The sequence below is a fragment of the Phaethon aethereus genome (assembly GCF_964289735.1).
Source record: "Phaethon aethereus genome assembly, chromosome: 3".
Taxonomy (NCBI): Eukaryota; Metazoa; Chordata; class Aves; order Phaethontiformes; family Phaethontidae; genus Phaethon; species Phaethon aethereus.
In genome coordinates this window covers 37,718,276-37,734,664 of record NC_138576.1, presented here as the reverse complement: position 1 = coordinate 37,734,664, position 16,389 = coordinate 37,718,276, and the positions used below count along the sequence as shown (strand labels likewise).

The 16,389-nt window shown below is 40.3% G+C and overlaps 1 protein-coding gene across 1 annotated transcript; it reads right to left on the bottom strand.

Annotated features, from left to right (window-relative positions):
* Positions 1-3,513: 3,513 nt before the first annotated feature.
* Positions 3,514-16,057, bottom strand: IRAK1BP1 (interleukin 1 receptor associated kinase 1 binding protein 1; the record flags this gene model as incomplete). Its single annotated transcript, XM_081997869.1, has 4 exons — positions 3,514-3,832; positions 4,915-5,045; positions 9,203-9,268; positions 15,779-16,057. 4 exons carry the CDS (start codon positions 16,055-16,057, stop codon positions 3,562-3,564), a joined length of 747 nt encoding a protein of 248 aa, XP_081853995.1. The 3' UTR covers positions 3,514-3,561.
* Between the last annotated feature and the right edge of the window lie 332 nt (positions 16,058-16,389).

Genomic DNA, 16,389 nt, shown 5'->3' with positions numbered 1-16,389 from the left:
AGCTTTGCTTTTGCACCACTCAATGGTTAAGCTTCGCTGGTCAGGGTTGTATTGGACGTGTCTTGAATTAAAATGATTCACTTTTAATACACAGTGTTGTGTTTAAAGTAGCAGTGTCAACCTATGATGTTTGAATGGATTTCTCGCGGTGTGTTACTAAAGTTGAGAGGCTGTTCAGGCTTTTATCTGATCTTCCAGTGTAGGTATAATTGGTAACATCTTCACTGCACTTAAGTCCTTTGTGTTTAATCAATTTCAGTTAGAAAGCAATGTTTTTGGGGATCTGGATACTTGGAATGTAAATCTATTTAAAAACGTATTTTTGTTAGAATTCTTGAAGCTTTTGAAATTCTCTAGCCTAAGTACTTGTATTTGAAAATCAGATGCTAAATCTTTGTTGACAGTGCTGGTCTGGTAATGCAGTACTGCACACTCTGGTTTGGCTGCTGACATGCTGCTTGAGTGGCAGGAAGGCACTAATCATTAAGTCAAAGAGGACTGAAAATGAGGAAAAAATGAGAAAGTCTGCTTGTAGCAGAGAATTCATGTTCATCTGGGAGCAGACATTCAGTTTTGTGCATTTTGCTCCTTCCCTGCTGTAATTTTATCCATCTGCCACTCATCTTTGGCTTCTAAAACACCTGTATCCTTGCTTTTCTCCTCTCCTTTTCTCCTCTTGATATTGTCACCAACTGAACACCCATGAATTTCCCATCCAGCATTCTGATTCTTTTTATATACATTATATTTTTTTGTTCTCCCAGTGACCTTGTGTTCAACTTTATTAATTTCAGCAATGACAAGTCTGTGGTTTAAGTGCATGTCTTGTGTTTTTGTTTTTTTCTTTAACTTGCCTTTGCCTTTTCAGGTTACATGCATCAGCTATGCAAAATGCTTTCTGACCTATATGAGGCAACTACTAAGCTTGGTCCTTTTAAATCCCCTCTAAACATAAGCCAGGCTTTCAGCTCAACTTTTCTTTGCCTTTCTTTACTGCACTGCTGAGCAGAGGCCACTGCCTGTCACACTGATCAATACGAACTGCTTCGTAAACTCCACTTATCTGTCTGTATTCATCCATCACTTTTTTTGTGTTTAGATTGTGGGTTATTTTGGGCAGGAATGCTTATGGATAGTAGTGAGCATGGTGGGACTCTGGCCTGTGATTTGTTTTCACAGACACTGTAAAAATAATAGTAAGCCACACTTTTCCTTTCTTGGCTGGAAACTTTTACATATACATGGGAGTTGCCTTAGCTCTGTCCAGGATTGGGACCAAGACTGCCAGAGGTGGTATTATGCTCCAAGTTTGCCTCTTTGTCTCTGGTGTTCTCTGTTGCCACTTGTGAAGGAAGAAGGGGGACTAAAAAATTGTTGTGGGACCTACAAACAAAAAGCAGGGATTTTCCAAGTCATGTTTCTTGCAAGATCTATGGGAGAAAAGGTTAATTAAATTCTTGACTCTTAAATATTTTTTTCAGATATGTCAAGAATTTAACTTAATGTATTACAGTTTCGGTTGCTTTTTATTCACTTTTCCAAACTGACATTGGTAAGATCATAAAAATGAGCTTGCTGTAGTATATATAGAGTGGTTTTACGTTCTGTAAGCCTAGTGAGTTAACTGATTATATAATGTAATCTTTAGTCATCAACTCCCCTTGAGGCTATTTGTTTTCCTTTTGTTTTTACAGGATCTAAAAGATACTCCTCATTACCGAATTCTAATTAACAAAGCAAATGGATTTGGCAAATCTACAGCTTACATTCCTGAGGAAGAGATAACAATTATTATGGGATTAGAGGTAGTATTTATTTTTTGTTCAGTTGCAACGTGTTTGTTATCCTGTATGTTTAAAAGTTGGCTGACCTTTGGCTTAATAGATACTATAATCTATTTTGCAAAGTTAGTGAAAACTAACAGAGAAAGCAGATAAACAAATTAGTGCTGCGCTTTCAAGTATGTGTTTTCGGACGGTGGTAAATGACCAAACCCAGGTACTGCCTGCTTCAAAGTGTCCAACTGTATAGTTTTCTAAGTGTTTTAGCAACCTGACTTTTGTTTTTGATAGGTCAGTGAAATTCGAAGTTAAGTTGGACAAGCCATTTACTCTCTTTCTACTGGGACTAGCAAAGTATATTAGTTTCTCAATTCCACTCTGAAAAATCTGCATTTCAAACAGCTCCTGCTCAGCTGCTCGCCTGACTGAGTAACTGCAAAACTCTCTGGGAACCAAAATTTCTGTTCTGTGTATCACGGTCTTGGTAGCTTTTGATTTCTAGCTTATGCAAGGTGCACCTGACTTAAACTAGTCAGAGACTCTGATCCAGAAAACAGCCTTCAGGCATGCACGCTGCATACGGATGGCTTTTTGCAAGAGATTTTTTGCAACAGTGCTGTTGTGGATGCCTTTTTTAAAATTGTGGACAGTGGCAGTGTCTCTGTTTAAAATAACAGCGAGTAGATGAACCGCTCATCTAACAGGAGCTTCATGGTTGTGGTGGAGTCAAACAGAGGAGGTTCCAGTTGGTATCTTCTGCCTTTCAGGAGAACCCCCCAAAGGACTGGTGTAAACTAGGCTTTGTAATGTAATACCTCATGAGATATGGTCAACATTTGTAGAGTACTTTGAGAAAGCCACTGTTCTGATGACATAAATCAGGTTAAGGTACATGGAAAATCCCACTGAAAGCATCTCTATATACATTATGTATTTAAAAACTAATCAGGGGTTTTCAAAAAGTTAACTGTAGTAACTTTTAGGTATCAGTTTGTATTTATTGCTAATTCTGGTGCTTATTCAACTTGAAATATTTTCTCAGGTGCATCACCCTGATATGAAAACCTATTTCAGTGGATATGATGGATCAAAATACATTATGCAGTCATGGTTGGAAAAAATCTAACTCATGACTTAAGTAATGCAGTGTTTGTACATGTAATGTACAGCTAGACAACAGCTTTCCTTTTTAACCTTGAGCAAAGAAACACAAGGGTAAAAACATATATTTTATTTTTTCCTGTGATGAAATAAAATATTCCTAAGCATGTTTTATGTTGAACAATCCATTTTGTTCAGTATAACATGACTCAGGATGGGGAGTAGTTTCCTTCCAGATTTGGGAGGAAAGGTTTAAATAGTTTCAGCTAGGAGTACCAAAGGTTTTGCCCATCAAATACATGCCCTTTCACAGTGGGCAGAGGAAGAAACTAAACAGTTAAGAACAGTACTTTCAGAATAAATCATAACCTTAATTTTAGGGGATAGAGCTAGATAAAGGCCAACAGAAACATTTCTGGAGAGAGCTGTTATAAGTAAATCTTGTAAAACTTTGTAAAGAGAGCAGTCAAAAGCATGCATTGTGCTGCTTTCAAATGATACATGCAAAGGAAGAGTTAATCTACTTTTTTTGCAAAACTTCTACTTTGGCTCACTACACAAACCTCATTCTTAATATCCTCTCTTACCTCTACTTGCTATCATAAGATTAAAGTAAAAAACAACAAAAGACTCAAGAAAAGATAAATTTATTAAGAAAACATGTAGGATTTGAAAGTTTCTAGAGCAATTTGCTGCTTTTGTTTTCTCTTCCCTTTATCTCAAACACAGCAAACACTCTACAAGAAGCATAAGCAGTAGCATTCTGGATTCTTTCCTGCAGAGTCAGTGAATCTGGGGAGTTCGCTAGATGACTGTCTATGTGGCCTCGCCATTCTTTTGTTTCTTCTTCTCTTATTAATAAAGGTTTTCCCAATGACTGGCCAAATAGTCGACAGACTTCTTGAGCTTTCCGCCGTGTGTTTCCAACGGCAGCAACACATACTTGACGGCTGAGAGGTAGAAAAAGCAGCACAATAACAAGCAGTGCTAACTGATGTCCAGGTATTCCTGACAAGCATTTTGGTTTTTTTTTGAGGGGTGTTTGGTTTTTGGTTTTGTTTTTTTTTTAATGCCTTGGCTTTTATAACTGCATAGATGTAAGGCACATCACCTTCTCCCAGCTTCTAGGTGACAGTTTAGGAGTTTGAGGCGGGCAGCATGCAGAAGAAACGTCAGCATCCTCATCAGCTATGATCAAGCATTTCTAACACCTATATGCTGCAGGCATGTGTCACACGTGACAGAGCAAGAGTTCAGCTCTTGGTCTGGGCATTTGGGTGGCCCAGCTGTAAGGCATACTAGCCCCTGTTTAACCTCACTGGCCTGATATCCAGACTCCTGTTTGGATACCTTTGAGATCATTGATAGAGATATACACTTCTGACATCTCCAGAACCAGTAAGCAGCAGCTAGCTGAGCTTGCTGCTTCGTGGACCAGGCACGATTCTTTTCTTTAAAGAGGCAAAACTCAAACCAAGATCAAGCTTCCCTCTGCCCGCCCAATGTCAATGGGAGAAGCAGGGCTTTGAATAATTAATACCTAAAATATCAAGACCGTGAGCTTCAATGTAGCACGTTTCGAAGCTGAGGGAGCACTGTACCTAGGTGCTTTTCAGATCATGTTAGCAGCTAAGAGTAATGGGAATTGGCAAGGGTACACCACCACCTGGTAACACACTTGTACCGTTGTGAATAAATACAAATTAAATCTGTGTGTGCTGATGTAACCAAAGTGAAATTCTGTTACCCTAATATTCACAGCAGATTAGACTTCCAATGGAAATCAGTGGGAAAATGTTTTTTATTACTTTCTGCTTTTGCACAGGGATACTGTAGAAAGAACAAGCTGTATCTTCTAGGCTGAACAGCATTAATTTGTAAGTTATATTCAAAACAAATACTGAAATCTTTGAACATAAATTTTAATAGGTATGAAGGAAACTATTTGCCCTCATTACAAACAGTACAAATATAAATTATGTAAGCACACTGTTATCTGAGGCTGTAAAATTTGTGGCATGAGAGAACTTACCGAAGGGCGTCTACAGCTTCTGGTGTATGGTAGAAATGAGGTGGACTGATGGTAACAGAGGTTCCTAACTTTTCAATGAGTAGATTGCAAACATTCTGCATTTTTCCAAAATCGCTGAATGTAATACAGACCTAGGAGTGAACACAGACATCACAGAAATATTTTTTTTCATTTTTCTGCTGATTCAATACTTGTATTTATATCAGTATAAAGCCAGATAGGTACAAACTAACTAAACATACTAGCTCTGTATATAACTAACAACTCCAATGTTATTTACTTAGAGCACTTTGCTATACCCTAGAGACCATCTTTAGGTTTGCAACAGAAAGTAGTTCATAAAATGGTTCAAAATTGAGGATTAAGAAATGCCCTTTTGTGAGAAAGTATGGCATTCTTGGTATGTAGGCAATTTGAAGAATGAATGTGCTCTTTGGGACACATGACTACATGCATCCCAGTTCTTCCCTTTTTAGATACTGAATGTTAATTATGCAGAAGCCCAAGCAAAATGATGTGGAAAACATTGTGCAGGAAGGAAAATTACGTTTTAATGCCAAGCATCAGGTTCAAGAAACCTAACCTATGAGGCTAAACTAAGCCTACCCTAGTCCAGTTTGCAGTGGACTCAAAACCCTGCGTTGGCTAAAGACTCACTCCAGTGCCCACAGAGAGCTGGCTACTTCAGACTCAGATTAAAAACAATTTAAACATATGGCTGTCTGTGGCTTTGGCAAGAAGCAGCATTAAATACAGATGCATCAGGAATTTAGGTGCTTTCCCCAGTGCTACAAAGCAGGCATCACCACCAGCCCCAGCTCCAGAGCCCTACAGCCTTCCCTGCAGGGAAGTGCCAGCCAGGAGGCCACTTTCCAGGCAGCAGCCAGCCTTTCTCTGTGGCAGAGCACAGTTGCCAGGAGTGAAGCAATGATGTCGAGCTGCTAAAGCATTTGGGAAGCAGAAATCCAGGGTCCGAAACTCACTTTTAGAGGGACCAAACCCTCATCTTCACCTCCCAGTAGTGCTCTCACCACCGAGTCAGGTTCACCTTCTTTCTTATCCCTGACTCTTTCCTTTCTTTTTGCACGGTAATACAGCTTCAGCAGGAGGGGAAGAAAAAAGTTGTTGTAAAGGAATTTCCACTGCCAGCCCTTGTGTGTACAGAACATATTCTCCATGCAGACCATGCAGCAATCTATCCCAGTGAAGGTATATGGTACAGAACTCCAAGTCACAGCATGTCAGCTGCGCTGCAGTAACTTCCTGGTGCATACCATAGATTTACCTTGTAGAAAATGAGATAATTCAAGGAAATTGAATCTCTAAGTGAGAGAAAAGGGGGCTACTTCATATACAGGGTAAGGTAAAAACTGGATATCAACAATTATCACAAAGTAATTAATGCACATGTCTTGTTACCCTTGGTAGCCTTTCCGTGTTGCACATGTACCTCATCCTGGCTTGAATCCTTGCACTGGCTCAGTAGCTCTTCACACAACTGAGCCAAAGCTGGGCTTAGCGCCTTAAAAACTGACCAAGATGGAGTGGCAGGACAATTCCATCTTCTACAAGGACAAAGGGTCATGCCTGTTGTGCAAAACTGCACCAAGTCAGCTTCTTCATCTCAGCTGCACACCCTTTATCTGTAACTTGAAGGGTTGGATCACTTTCTGGAAGGTCCAGTACCAATTTGGACAAAGACCGAAGACAAGGCAAAACCTAGATGTCTGTCTTCAGTGGGAGTTCTTGCCATATGTAAAAAGCATGCATCCTCTTGTGCTGTTTTGCCAGAAAACTGTCACAGTTGTATTTTGTGGAAAGTTGAAAGTCTCACTATGAGGACTGTCATAGTGTTTTCCAGCTTGCTATCAGCATTTACAAGATTAATTTCCTCAAGGGGATGAAACAAAAGAATGATCAAACAAATGAACTGTGGGTCTTCAGCAAGAGATAAACTGCTCAGACTGGGGCAGTTCTGGGCACTCATGAACTTTCTTAACAAACAAGCCCATAATCAGGTACCCTTAGGGGCAGAAAACAACTGAGCAGTAGCTGTGAATTTTGTTGTTTTCCCCTCCTAAAAATCAGTGTTTTTCTTTAGAGCTAGATCCAGTAAATTGAGGATACCTGAGCACTAAAATGCAAAGCAGTGTTTCAATTTCTTCAGTTATGATTAAGGTTAAAAAGTGTAAAAAGTAATATGAGAGTATGCAAAGCAATCATGGACATTACGAGGTTTGGAGAAGGCTGTAAAGGACAAGAAGTTACGGTTTATAAGGAGGCAAGTATATTAAGAAAAGCACAAAATCAACAAAATCTTCATCTCATGAGACGGTCATGTGGTAAATGAACAATTATGATTAAGATAGCATAAAGCTTTGTGATCTCATACACAATTTCATTCTTCTGCATATTTTCGTTTGTTATAGCATGAATTAAAATTGATCTCCTTACAGTTGAAAGCATATCTTGAATTCTTAATTAAACCTCAAAATAGCTATTTGTCTGGGAATTTCTTCATCATTCTAAAAAATCTTACAGTAGACACACAGTAAAAAGAGTTTATAGAATGAAATAACATGACCTCTCTGATTTTATGTATAACAAATATAATGGCAAACTCTTTAGTAAAGAGAGGAGTGTGAGTTAATTTTAAATTCATTTATATTGCTAAAGTATGCAAACACACTGGTCAATGGAACTTCATTGGTTTATGAAGCTGCACTAATGAAACAAGTACATACATAAAGGGGAAGCAAGGAGAAACTAATCTTTGCATAAAGAGTGACCATACTTCTACTTAAGTGTACAGGGCAGCCAAAACAGCAGTACTATGGCTAGATTTTTTGAGTTCTGACACCCAGGTCCTAGGCAACCATACAACTTTTGAATAGCAATTGCAGCTCGTCCAAGCTGCCTATAAAAGAACACTAAATCCATGCAATTCATTTTCCACATACAATCTGTGTTCTATAAAAATTAATAGGAGAAGGGAAACAACTGGTTACCACTTAAAGACTGAAGTTACAAGCCTAAGCTTGTCTGTAGCCTAAATAATAATTCAATATAGTTTAATTTATTTTTAAGTATAGCTTATCTAAAAAGCATGATTTAAGCTCTCATGATAGTACGTGTCTACTTTATGAAGCTGCATACCATTTAAGTATCTAAAGACTCATTTTAAAATCCAAATTTTGTTCTCCAGATTCTCAGTTGTTTCTGTATTTATTGCTGTTATTTAGATGAGAATATGCCTTAAAGCAAGCAATCAAACTACAGAGGCTGAACCCTGTTTTAGGGGACTGTAAACAATAGCTCTGTAAAACAGCTATCATTTTATTGCAGGCTTCCAGGTTTACTTCATAAGAATCTGTACATTTGCTGGGTAGTCATTAAAGTTTGATGCTCTAAAAAGATCTATTGACTTAAAACCACATAATTTCCCTCAGTCAATATTTACAGCACAACATTTATTTCTTACTATAGCATGAATGTGCAAAAATAAACTCCCCCAAGCTGCTCCTGAAGTAAATGGGATTATTCCCGTAATATTTAGCTTTCACACAGGACTTTTTACCTACAGAATTCAAAGTCAATTACCTAGGAAACAATTAGCTTTGCTTTACTTGCAGCAAGCTGATGACAGAGTTGCGTAGAATAGACCAAGTCCAGGTGCTGTTCAGCTGTGGTTTAAGGAGACCTAGATTAAGGCTGCCATGCCACTGTTGTCCCCCATCCACTCTTGTCCTCTGCCTTGCATGGCCTCCAGTTCAGGGAGCTAAAATAATGGAAAAAATAAAAGCTAATCTGGGGAAAAAAAAAGTTATTAACTGGAGCAGCTTTCTGAACTGATCTATCACTTGGTCACCTAAGTACAACTCCTTGCCAAAAGTAGATGGCAGGAAGGGATAGGGCTGAAGGAGAGTGCAGAATCATGGGTTTGTTTACACTGCCACAGAATGACAGCCTTAGAGCCCCAGAACCAAATATTCCTTTCTGTAGCATCATGTAATATTTAAAAAGCACACATTCATCTGAGAAGAAAATAATTCTTTTTATATGACAGTAGCAGAAAACAGGTTCTGCACACAACAGAAGACTGCAGCTGAACCCCGCTTTAAATTGCAGTCCTTCAATAGTTTCTCTGGAGTACACTGGCTTTACTGTAGAGAACATCTACTCCTTGGTATGAGGAAAGGCAGTCTGCAAGTTTTCATTGGTCCTTGCCACATTTCTTATTCTTTTTTTATTATTATTATTTTTATTTTTGGTTAGGTTGAATACATACCTCTGCTTCCATTTGGTAAGTATTTTCTACTCTACTAAAATCCTCCGTTACAGTCATATTTTCTTCCTGAAACAAAGTACAAGAATATAATCTTAAAAGACAAAAAGTAAGCATTTGTTGGAAATGTATGTACATTGTCTCCTTTAAAAGTTGAACTGCTTTGGCTTATTACTTATGATTTAGCAATAGAAAGTTGGAATTTTCCTTGCAAATCTCTTCAGTGAAAAACTAGATGGATGTTAAAGACTTCCTGATGTTATTTAAAGTAAATTATACAGTAAGCTCTGTATAATTATAAGTAGCTCTGTAATACATTTACAATCTATAATGTAATTTCACTGCTACTCACCTGAAGAGAACAATTAGGTCTTAAAAATTACTGCAGCTAGAAGCTGTGCATTTGAGTGTGTAACTGTAAATTCACCTGGTTCAAAAAACTAGAAGCTTCAATTGTTTTCAGAAAGTTTGTATGTGAAAAGTGCTTTTCAGGCCCCTATTTTAAGATACTTTAACAGTAGCACCTCGTAGCAAGGTGATACGAACAATGACTGAGCACTGGTTATTCTGGCAGAATGGTAACCCTTCAAAGAGGCTATGCCACCATTGACACTTTTGCATTAACAGCAGCTACATTATTCAACATAATGGCTGTACAGAGCACTGGAAAATCCTGTAAGACTTATAGATAAAATACTGAACTAAGATACAGAATAACTCCAGTTATATCTGAATATTTGACCACCTTGCTAGCGGTCTAACAATCACATTTCTTTCGCCCACTTCCCTCTTTGGTAAACAGCCTGGATGAACGATTTTACAGTAAATTACTACAACACAACAAAAAAGCACAGCGCACAATTGAATTGTAAATATAACTTCGCATTTAATACCCAAGAACCATAGGGGAGCAGATACTAAGCCTTCCAATTACTGAAAAAGTTTTACTTATTAAATTTGTTTGCACAGGAAAACAATATTTGCTTTCAGTGTTGACACATTTCAAAAGATGCTTTGTGTCACAAGTATTTCCTACAGAGGCTCAACTCCTCAAATTTATCATGTAGCATATATGCTTGAATTTTATATGAGACATTAACCATGAAAAGCGTTTTCCTTTTTAAAATATCATATGGAAATTAGAGCCATAATTATCATTGCACAGCAGCCTACAAGAAAAAAATTTTGAAGTTTCAATTTTGATTGATTGGTATTGCTCAAATATAAGCACAACAGCCTTATTTTTGAATAACCTCTTCTAGTAAGGGCAAGGACCAGGGCCAGTTAGTCACTAAAAACTGTATTTCCCCTTTTACAGTCATAGGTTTGAGGTACTTGGGCAGCATGGTTGGCTGTGGTTTGCTAAAGAGTCAGTCCAGCACCAACAATTAATTTCATTTACAAAATGGAGCAAATCTTACTATTTATGATAGAATCCAATTACAATTGATAAGAAAGATGTTTTTTTTCCTAGAGCTCTTACATATTTTATAGAAATAACCACAAAGAAAAGCTTTCTTCTACAACTCATATTTTAGAGAAATAACTATGTAATAAAACTTTAGAGTAAACACTGAAAAAGTGCATTTGTTTTCCCTTGTCCCTGCTCCTTAATCCTTTTCAAAAAAAGTTCTCTTTCCTGCTGAACGGATTCAAGTCTTCCAATTCGGGTTTGCCCTTCGCAAGGTTCCAGTGTATTTCAGGACAGTGCCATCCTGTGGCTCCAGGCACTATTGCAACATCAACGCAATCGGAGTGAAAGATGATTTTGTGCCATCTATTATAAAATTTCCCTCACAGCCAATTTTTATCCCACCAGATTTGACAGTAGCTGCATGTGTTACTGAAGATATATGGACGAAATAACTGCTGAAGTCATAACAAGGTGGCCTCCTGTGATACATCTGCTGTTAGACACTTTGTTCCCATTCGGGAGTGTGTTCAGACAAAGATAGGGGAAAGACAAATAGGTGACAGCAGAATTTTAAATTGGAATCAAGACTTCGACTACATCAAAAGCAAAAGGCTTTTTTTCCTACCGCTAATGTTTAATGTTCATGTTTTGGCTGAGGAGCTATCCATTTGATTGCACTAGCCGCAGGAAAAATAGTTTTCACTGTGACTTGGGGAAAGCTACACTTCTGATATGTCAGGTATTCTGGACTTCTGGAATAACTTTCTCCATTTTCTAAATCTGTGGGCCAAGAAACACAGTAGGAAAATTAAATGAACAGAACATTATTGTTATGTGATAACTCTATTACCCCAAAAGACATTGAACATTCGTAACAGAATCGCACTTGCATTCTACTTATATAGCATATTTTCTGAGCCAGCAGTGACATAAACCATCGCGGCTGCTGGTACTCTAAAAACAAAAATGGAAAAGACAGTCAATATCCCACTGAACTTACAATATACAGTCTAGAACTATGCTTTGCCTTATATTTTCCTTCCTTTCAACAGAACAAAACCTTATATAGCCCTTCCTCCTACCTATCTGCTACTTCTCAACTGTATCTTCTTCACAGGACCACTGTGTCCACCCTCACAACACTGTCACTGATTACAGGAATGCCTGCTCCTTTCCCCGGAGAACAGGGAAAAAACTAAATAGATAAGTAGCAAAAGTACACTTCAAGGAGACAGCTATATAATAATACAGTATGAGAAAAGCCTATCTGCAGATAAAGTTATGTGTTCTGCTCCTGGTTACTGAATTAACAAAACCGTGAGACCTTTTTATGAAACACAAGACCAGCCTTAGTAGGAGAAAGTGTTTACAGTTGGGATGTGTATGCCAATACACTGTTGTGGTAAACTATGCTGTTATGTATAATTAGAAATAAAAAAATCTGGAGACACTTAGAAATCTCTCTTAAAATTTACTTGTACATTTGCACTGATACATTGTCATGGTTTAACCCCAACATATATCCAATATAACTTTACATGATGATAAAATAAAGATATTTAAACAACCAAAGGAATTAGCTTCTTCCACCTGAATGTAGCATTTTTGTTCTTAGCACTAAAGAAATGGTTAATGAGAGTCTTGATGTATGCTCTTATCTCCTAACAACCCGTCCACCATCGTGTTCCCCAGACAGGGATGACAAGCACCTGCAGTCAGCACATACCCAGCTAGATACCTGTACTCCAGCCTCTCATCCCCTCACTCTGTCTGTTCCATTTGGCATTAGATGGACAGAACGACAACCTAAAAATCTGCAGTGAAGAAGCTTCTGCTGCTTAATGTCCATTCAAGAAATAATAGAAGTATATGTAACAGTTATTTTAAGAAAGGTAAAACTCAGATCTGTACTCAGCAAATGTAATGATACTCTGTGGATATTTCTTAAAATACACAGTACTCTAAAAAAGGTGATGTCTTACACAGGTTTCTGCATTTCTTATTGGAAGATTTTGTAACTGAGTGACAAAAATTTCAAAATTTTTTTTTCCCCACAGACTGTATGCACCTGTAACTGTGATTCCTAAATAACAGGTTTGAAATATGGAGAATATTGCACATATATCCAAGCATACATCCCAGTACAGACAAACTCTTAAGCCAGAGCCCACTGGATATAGTTTGTGAGCAGGTTTATTTGTTTTATTAAATAACACTCTGACCAGTACAAATACTATCACTGTTATTTTTTAAACAAGATGGCCAATGCCAATTGTTAGATACAGTGATTAAAGAAAACTAATGTCATCTCCACACCCCCCCCAAATCAGTTTGCTTCTAGAGAAAGAGAAAAAAAGGTTACATTTGAGCAGCTGATCTGAGTAAGAGAGATTGGTTTCCCCATTGATTTTGCTTTTCCTGCAGCCTTCAAAGCAGATTCTGTGTTCTGAGGTGCTGCATATACTTACAGCACTCTATAAATAAATGCTACTATGTGCATCTCCTTTTAATTAAAATCCTGTGTAAATATGTATGGAAATTAGGTGCTGCCCCAGGCATCCTGACAAGCTGCTAATGCAAGCTCCTGCTGCTGCAAAGGTTGCACATCTGATCTCACAGACTTCCTACGATAGCGAGAACAACGGTTAAAGGAATTGTTCTACAGATTAATTAAAATAAATATATAGAATAGTCAGCTAATTTCTAAAGAGGCCTTAGATAAGCTTACAACAACTAGAGCCACATGGAGATTGTGAAGAGATATTAATTTTACAGTGGTCTAGAATGGTATTAGCTACAAGTGACGTTAGTGAGTGCAGTTAAGAACAAACTGCCAGTAGAAAAGCTGCAAGGCAAATAAAAAGATCCAGCAGTGGAGTGATTTAAAATTGGATGGAACAAAGCACTAAAAATTATACCGCAGGGAACTATGCTGAAAAAAACCCCCAACTTGATATTGTTTTTCTCAGAGTTCCCTAGAGCTAACACTGAGAAACCCACAACTTAAGCAGCATTTCACAGTCCCTCAAGTAAGTAGAAAGAACCAACACTTCCATTCTCCAATGCATGGCATCTCTGAAACAGCAGAAAATTACTGTGAAATTATTATAATAAGACACTGAATGCTCTCACGTTGTAAAAAGTCCACTCTCCACCTAGTTTACACCACCACTGCTTACCTGCTCCCATTACATTTCTGAATCTGACTGCATACACTGAAATATAACCATTTTTTTGTCCAGGTCATACTTCATTTTGCAGTTATTTTGTAGCCTACAGTGGCACGTACAACCCCTCTAAAGCACGCTCACTTTCTTAACATCCCACCAACTCCTTTTGTGTTCCATGCTCCATGCTATCCTAATTCAATGAGGTTCATGTCAAAACTGGAAGTCCATTACTCAGATTCACCATAGGGTAAATCTCTGCAACTATCTTTTCTAATCTATCCACACTAAAGAGCTATTTAATTGCAACCATGATGAAAATACCCCATGATCTGATAGCCCACCACAGTAGTGGGTACAAAACGTATAATTTTCTCTACTAATAAAAAAGAATGCATCATGAGTTGCCTTGTCTTCTCCCATTCTTAAAATCCACCAGACTTTAAACTCCTATTAACTCACCCACTGGAAACTGAAGGCATTCAACCTGTAATCCCATACAAAAATGCACTGCTTCTGATTGAAAAAGTCATTCTGACGGCAATGGAATCGTGCTCCCCATGACAGACACGCACCCAGCCATATGTTTGGGAAAAATATAGGGAGCAGGATCACGTATCTAGCCTGCAGGTCTCCTTGCCATCTAGTCCCATAGCTGCAGTATGAACTTCTTCTAAATCAAGGGTTAAGGGGGCTTTTTTATTGCTGCCTTTATTGCTGAACAAACGCTTTATTTAGCTACTACAGAAACAGAGACAGCATCACTATCAGTTTTAAAAGAAAAGGGTAAATCCCATTTTTTTGGGGGGGGGGGAAGGTTAGAGTCAGCACTTATCTTCAAATGCATGCAGCATTTGAGATGTGGGCATGCCATTTCACCGTAAGTACATCACTGCTTAGGCCGAGTAACTTCACTTTGCATTTACTAACACTGAATTCCACTGTAACATCATGCAGTATTATGAAAACCTTCTGCAATTCTTTCTTTTTTACTACATTGAATAATTTGGCATTGACAGCAAACTCTGTCATCTCCCTTTTCTCCAGCTCATTTGTGAATATACCAAAAAAGGCACAAACTTCCTGGGGAACTTCAACAGTAATAACTTCAACTTTCAAAAGCAACTGCTTATTCCATCAAAGATCAGGTTTGTTCTGTTTTTAAAGAGTTCTCGGTGTGGAACACACTCAAAAACTGTTTTGTAAGATCGCAAAACATCAGCAGCGTGATTGCTAGGACAAAAATCACCCTTACAGAGCATTTACAGGGTGGACAAAGCTTTAAAGGCAAGACTATGCTTCTCTTGTTGTCACAAAACAACTTCTGGAGGCCAAGCAACTTATTATGGTAAAGGAACTTTCTGAGTCCACACGGGGCTCCTGTCACTTCAGCTATCTTGATCGTCTCACGTTTTTTCATACCTCTGTACTTACCTAGAACAAGAAAAAGGAAACAAAGCTCTGTACGCATTTGTTGCTAAGCTATGGTAATCACACAGTTATACTGACAGAGGTACAGGTTAAGTTATATTGCTGTGTACCCCTTCATCACTTTCATCCGTACACGTGAGGAGCTGTATTACGTGAACACGTGACACAATCGAAACAGGGTGGTTTTCACATGCAAAACAAGAAACCTGCTGGGAGGTTGCGCCAGCGACTGGTTCATTCCCGAGGCAGGGGGCCAGGAGTTGCAAACCCCGTTACTTCTCTGCTCTGCTCCCCGCCGACAGGGCGCCGCGCACCGGGCCCGAGGCCCCTCCGCGGGCGCCCTGCACCTCGAGGCTGCTGCACCCGGCCGCCCCTGCTCACGCCGTCGGCAGGCGGGCACCTTACCCCGAAGGCAGCCGAGCGGGGTAGGGGAGGCCCCGGGGGCCAGGAGGTACCGGTTGGAGCCGAGGGGAACCGCCAGCCCCACAGAGCCCGGCGCCACAGAGGACTCCCCCCCACCCCCTATCCCGCTCCCCCCCCTGCGCCGCAGGAGGCGGCAGCTCTCACCGGGACGCCGCGCTGGCGGGCGCTCTGGGCGATGTACTCCAGCCGGCGGGCCACGCTGCTCCGCGCCGCCCCGGCCGCGCCCTTCCGGCTGCCCAGCCGCAGCGACACCCGAGCCCGGTCCGGCCCGGCGCTCAGCTCCGCGCTGCCGCTCACGTGTACCTCCCGCCCGGACGGCGCCGGGAGGCCACCGCGTCCCGTCGAAGCCGGAGTTGGGGTCCGGGCCTGGGCCGGAACAAGCTCGGCGAAAACGCGGGCGGGGGGCGGCGCGGGCAGCGCCATATCGCGTCGGGGGCCCTCACGGCGCCATGGCAACCAACGCCAGCGCGCCCGCTGCACCCTGGGAGGCGCCCACGTGACATCCTCTCTTCCGCCCCCTATTGCCCTCGCCTAGTCCCCGCTCAAGTTGTCATGCGGGCGCCAGAGTGAAGCTCCTTCCCGCCGTGATCCCGCCCCGTGTCCCGCGCCGCACTCAAAGCGGCGCGCGGCCGTCAGGCGGGGTGGGGGGCTTGAGTGGTTCTGTTCCTCTTGCTCCGCTCTGGTGGGAGCCCGGTTGCAGTGCTGCGTCCCGCTCCGGAGCCCGCAGCACGGGAGAGACATGGGCCTGTTGGAGC